Source organism: Ornithodoros turicata, chromosome 3, assembly GCF_037126465.1.
Source record: "Ornithodoros turicata isolate Travis chromosome 3, ASM3712646v1, whole genome shotgun sequence".
Taxonomy (NCBI): domain Eukaryota; kingdom Metazoa; phylum Arthropoda; class Arachnida; order Ixodida; family Argasidae; genus Ornithodoros; species Ornithodoros turicata.
The window spans coordinates 12,268,402-12,272,832 of record NC_088203.1 but is presented as its reverse complement, the minus strand read 5'-3'; the positions used below and the strand labels follow the sequence as shown (position 1 = coordinate 12,272,832).

The 4,431-nt window shown below is 49.9% G+C and overlaps 1 protein-coding gene across 1 annotated transcript; it reads left to right on the top strand.

Annotated features, from left to right (window-relative positions):
* Positions 1-2,822: 2,822 nt before the first annotated feature.
* Positions 2,823-3,461, top strand: LOC135387736 (uncharacterized). The gene has a single exon (XM_064616834.1). It carries the CDS (start codon positions 2,823-2,825, stop codon positions 3,459-3,461), a length of 639 nt encoding a protein of 212 aa, XP_064472904.1.
* The last annotated feature ends 970 nt before the right edge of the window (positions 3,462-4,431 follow it).

The following is a 4,431-nucleotide window of genomic DNA, read 5'->3' as shown; positions in this document are numbered from 1 at the left end:
GCGACATAGTTACGTTGCAGAAAATAGTAGTAACGGGTTTCGTCACACAGAAATTTGTAGCCCGTTATCTTATGTTACTCGTTTGTTTTTATTTACTTATTTATTATTTTTGAGCTTGCGCTTTGTTTTGTGAGCAGTTAAGCTGCTCCTAACCCAACGCGCCCACTTCGGTTGGCAACCCGACCTCTATCTCTGTCTCTCGCCAAACTCATGGGACAAAAAGCACGGAGCACATGGCGCTCCTGCGCGGTTTGTTCTTTTGCTGTTCTGTTCCCTTCTTTTGCTAAGCTCGCTTGTTCTCCCTCTTGCTAAGCTCGCAAGATGCAATAAATGTTCAGGAACGCACGCTCGGCGGATCCTTGCCTCTGGGCTTCCGCCCCAGCCTACAACTGGCGCAGTCGACCCTCGGACATCGCCTCGTAAGTAGGACGCCTCTCTCTCCTTGGATTACTTTCATCGCCGGCATCTTGCCAACCACGCCGACAATGTCAGACGACTAAACTGAAGCCTACACCGCCCTCGCCGCTGACCTTCAGCAACTCTGAACTCAAGTCGACTTGTTGCGACGCCAATTGCAACAAATGCAAGTGCAAACCGTCCCATCAGTTCAATCGCTTCACACCACTTGACAAGATACGTCCAACGCGCCATTAGCCAGCACCGCCGATGTCCCGCAACCGCTCACGTCTACCGACCTCTTGGGCATCATTGCGACCACACAACAAAGAATCGCCGACTGTCAGTCAGACTTAGTTCAGAACTCTCGTCCTTTACAAGTTCACTCAACTATCGACACCTCGACCGCTATTCCTCGTTACAACGGTGACGCGTTCACCAGCGTTGCTCAATGGCTCACGGAAGTGAATCGAGTGGCTATACGCTCGCCCACTGGACCCCGGAGCTCACCATGTTGCGAGGTTATCGGGAACCGCAAGAGACTGGCATAACTCCTACGGTCGTCTCGTCCGTGGTTGGCCGACTTGGAAAGAAGTACTTTCCGAACATGTCAAACGGAAGCTGTCCATGGAATAATTTTTCGAGTATCAAGGGCAACGTAAGCTACGACCTACAGAAAGCCTTGTGCTGTACATCTACGCAAAAAAATGCCATGTTGCAAAAGTCACCACACGATCTCGCACCAGAAGAGCATATTTCCCTCATCATACACGGCATCTCCGACGTCAGATGTCATCCAGAATTGCACGTCAGTATTGGAGCTCATCGACAGAGCCCCAGCCTTGGACGTCGACGCAGTCCTTGGACGCAGTCGACGTTCGTTGGACATGAACCGTTCAAACCGTAATTCTGGACAGAAAACAACCCCAGGCACCATTACAAGCCCATCCCCCTATCCAACCCCTAGTGCTTCAAAGACTCAGGCGGCAAATGATAGTGCTGCTGCACCTCAGCTATTATCCACCGCCCTTGCGACAGCGTATTACGTCACTATCACCTGCCCAACAGGAGGAACGATATACAGCAATCTCGACAAAGTACGGTGCTCCAGCATTTCGCCCATGACAAAACCTAGCTCAGGCAGAATGTTATCACTGCCATAACAAGGGACAACTCGCCTCAAAGTGCACTAGTAAGCAGCCTCCTACCGCAACGCGCCCCCAATAGCTCATGTTGTATTGCCAAAGCCTTCATCACCACCGTCCTTCAGTTGCCAAAATGAAACCTTTACGGACCTTGAAGGCTCTAGGATACTGTGCGCCGTCGTACCCGCCAATGTGACAAGCGTTGGAGAACTGTTGGCATTTACTGCAAGTCTTACACCATGGAACAAGCCACCACTTGCTGTAGTAAGTGGCAACTACGTCTTCTCAATGGGAACTGCTACTCTGGCAATCACCATTGGTCCCCTAACCGGAACTGTTGAAGTTGCAGTTGTGAAGGACAACATGATCCCACTAGTGTTAGCAGAGGATTGGTTCCAAGCAGCAAACGCGGAACTGCATGTCAAACCACCCGGACTGCCTACCATATGTCAGCCATCGACCAACATTACAGTTCATTGTACTGAAGAACTGTTACCACGTATGTCTAATGCAGTTCTTTTGCAAAAACTCCCACTTTCCAAGTTTGACACCATACCCACAGTTGCCGAGCCACTTCAAACCTAGCACGAGTTAGCCACACCCGGTGCACAATAACTTTCGACTGCCACTCTAAAAGTCAACACGTCCCAGGAAACGACTACTTCCAGCCCTGCCTCCACAGGCACCCTTGCGCCAGAACCGTGGTTGGAACAAACCCACGTGGACCCCGCGCTTACACCTGCACAGCAGCAGGAAATCTACGAACTTTTACTAAGCCATAAAGCACTCTTTTCCGAGTGTGCTTTTCCACGAGTATGACCTCGGCTTATACGAGGGTTGTGAACATGCCATTCATCTGGTCCCAGATGCCAGACCCTATGGTCGTCAGCCTTACCGCTACTCAATGCCAGACCGACGCTTCATTGAACAAGACTGGAGTACTTCTAAGAAAAGGGATTATAGAGCATTCGTCAGGTCCATGGGGTTTCCCAGTCATCGTCGTATCCCGCGCAGCAAACAAAAGACTTTGTGTGAACTATATAGCACTAAACCAAATGACACTGTCCGTGCTGCAACCTCTGCCCCGAGCAGAAGACATTATGGATGACATCACACGTGCATCATGTTTCGCCGCCCTCGACCTAAGGTTCGCTTACTGGCAGATTTCCCTTCGTCCTTCAGACCGCAAAAAGACTGCTTTCATCACCCACTAAGGCACATTTAAATGGACGCGCATGCCTTTTGGTTTAAAAAAATGTCCCGGCAACGTTTCAGAAGGCTATGAATTCTGTCTTCTCCTTGGTGCAGATACAGACCAGCGACGCATGCGGTGGAGTCCGCACGTACTTGGACGACATCCTAGTGCACGCCTCGGACTTTCCCAGCTTCATTGAAATTTTGCATCAGGCCTTGACCTGTCTGGAAAACGCTGGATTCAAAGTGTCCTTAGAGAAATGCAAATTTGGACTAACTGAGATAAAGTTCCTTGGTTTTGTCCTTTTGTCCCAGAACGGCAAAAGACCTGACCCAAGTAAAGTAGAGGCCATCCTCTGCCTTCCGCAACTCAAGTCTACTAAAGAGGTCTTCTCATGGCTCCAAACAGCCAACTTTTATCGAAGATTTGTCCCAGCATTCTCCAACGTAGCCGCCCCACTACATCGCCTTGCGCGCTCTAGCACATACGTATGGACTCCTGAGTGTCACCAAGCATTCATGACTCTTCGAACAGCGTTAACCACAGCCCCGATACTTGCACATTTCGATCCAGCCGCACCCACCACGGTGACGACAGATGCAGCCGCTGTCGCGCTTGGTGCCATTCTTTCCCCAAAACGGAAAAGTGCCAAAACGGAAAAGATGTTGCTATTGAATTCGCAAGCTGTGTCAGACACCGAAAAGAAACCTGACAGTAACATATGAGAATGTTTAGCCGTTTATTGGTCTATAACCATCAAGTTTCGACACTACCTCCTAGGCATCAAATTTCAACTTCTAACTGACAACTGGACTGTGGCATGTCTTACGACTACTGCGAAGCAATCTCGCAGATTTACGGGTATGCTTCTCGACCTCGCCGAATTTACCTTCGTTGTGCAACACAAGCCTGGTCGCCAAAGCCACGTCGCAGACATGTTGTCGCGCCTATCCTATGCCACAGTTTCACAGACACCAACTTTGATCGCTGCACAGGAAGAGGATGAATTTTGTACAAGCGTAAAGAAGAACCTCTGCCAGAACACGTCCGAGAGCCAAGGCTCTGTTCTTCGAAACAACGTTCTTTATCGTTGTGTATCTTCAGGATTACTCGTGACTGTTCTCCCTACAAAAAATGCAAAGCCCTGCGCTTGACCTGACCCACGATCTTAGCGGCCACATGGACGCCACACGTACCCCTGTCAAGCTTCAGAATCGCTATTGGTGGTCCACCATGACCACGAACGTCACTGCCTGTGTCCGTTCCCTTAGAAGTCGGCCCAGGACGCACATTCCCCCAGGGCGTGAGTCGTGACGTTGCCCACATACGTGAGGCCGACAACGGCAAGCCCTATCACCACCACCACCACCACCACCACCACCACCACCACTGTGTCCGTTCTTGCCAAATATGTCAAGTAAATAACCGCCCTACGACGAAAAATGTTGCACTTAGGGGATATATGCTGACTATACGGACGTACAGTTGTATCGCCCTAGATCATGTAACAATGCCAACAAAACCTCGCCCGTCACCTACATTCTCAACGTCATAGACTTTGCCTCGCGTTATATTATCCCCGCCGCCACAGAACCAGCGTTCGCCAAAGAAGTTGTTGCACATCTGCATAATGTGTTTTTTTTTTTTTTTTACATTTGGTGCTGCCGATCATATCCTTACAGACAGAGCAACAGC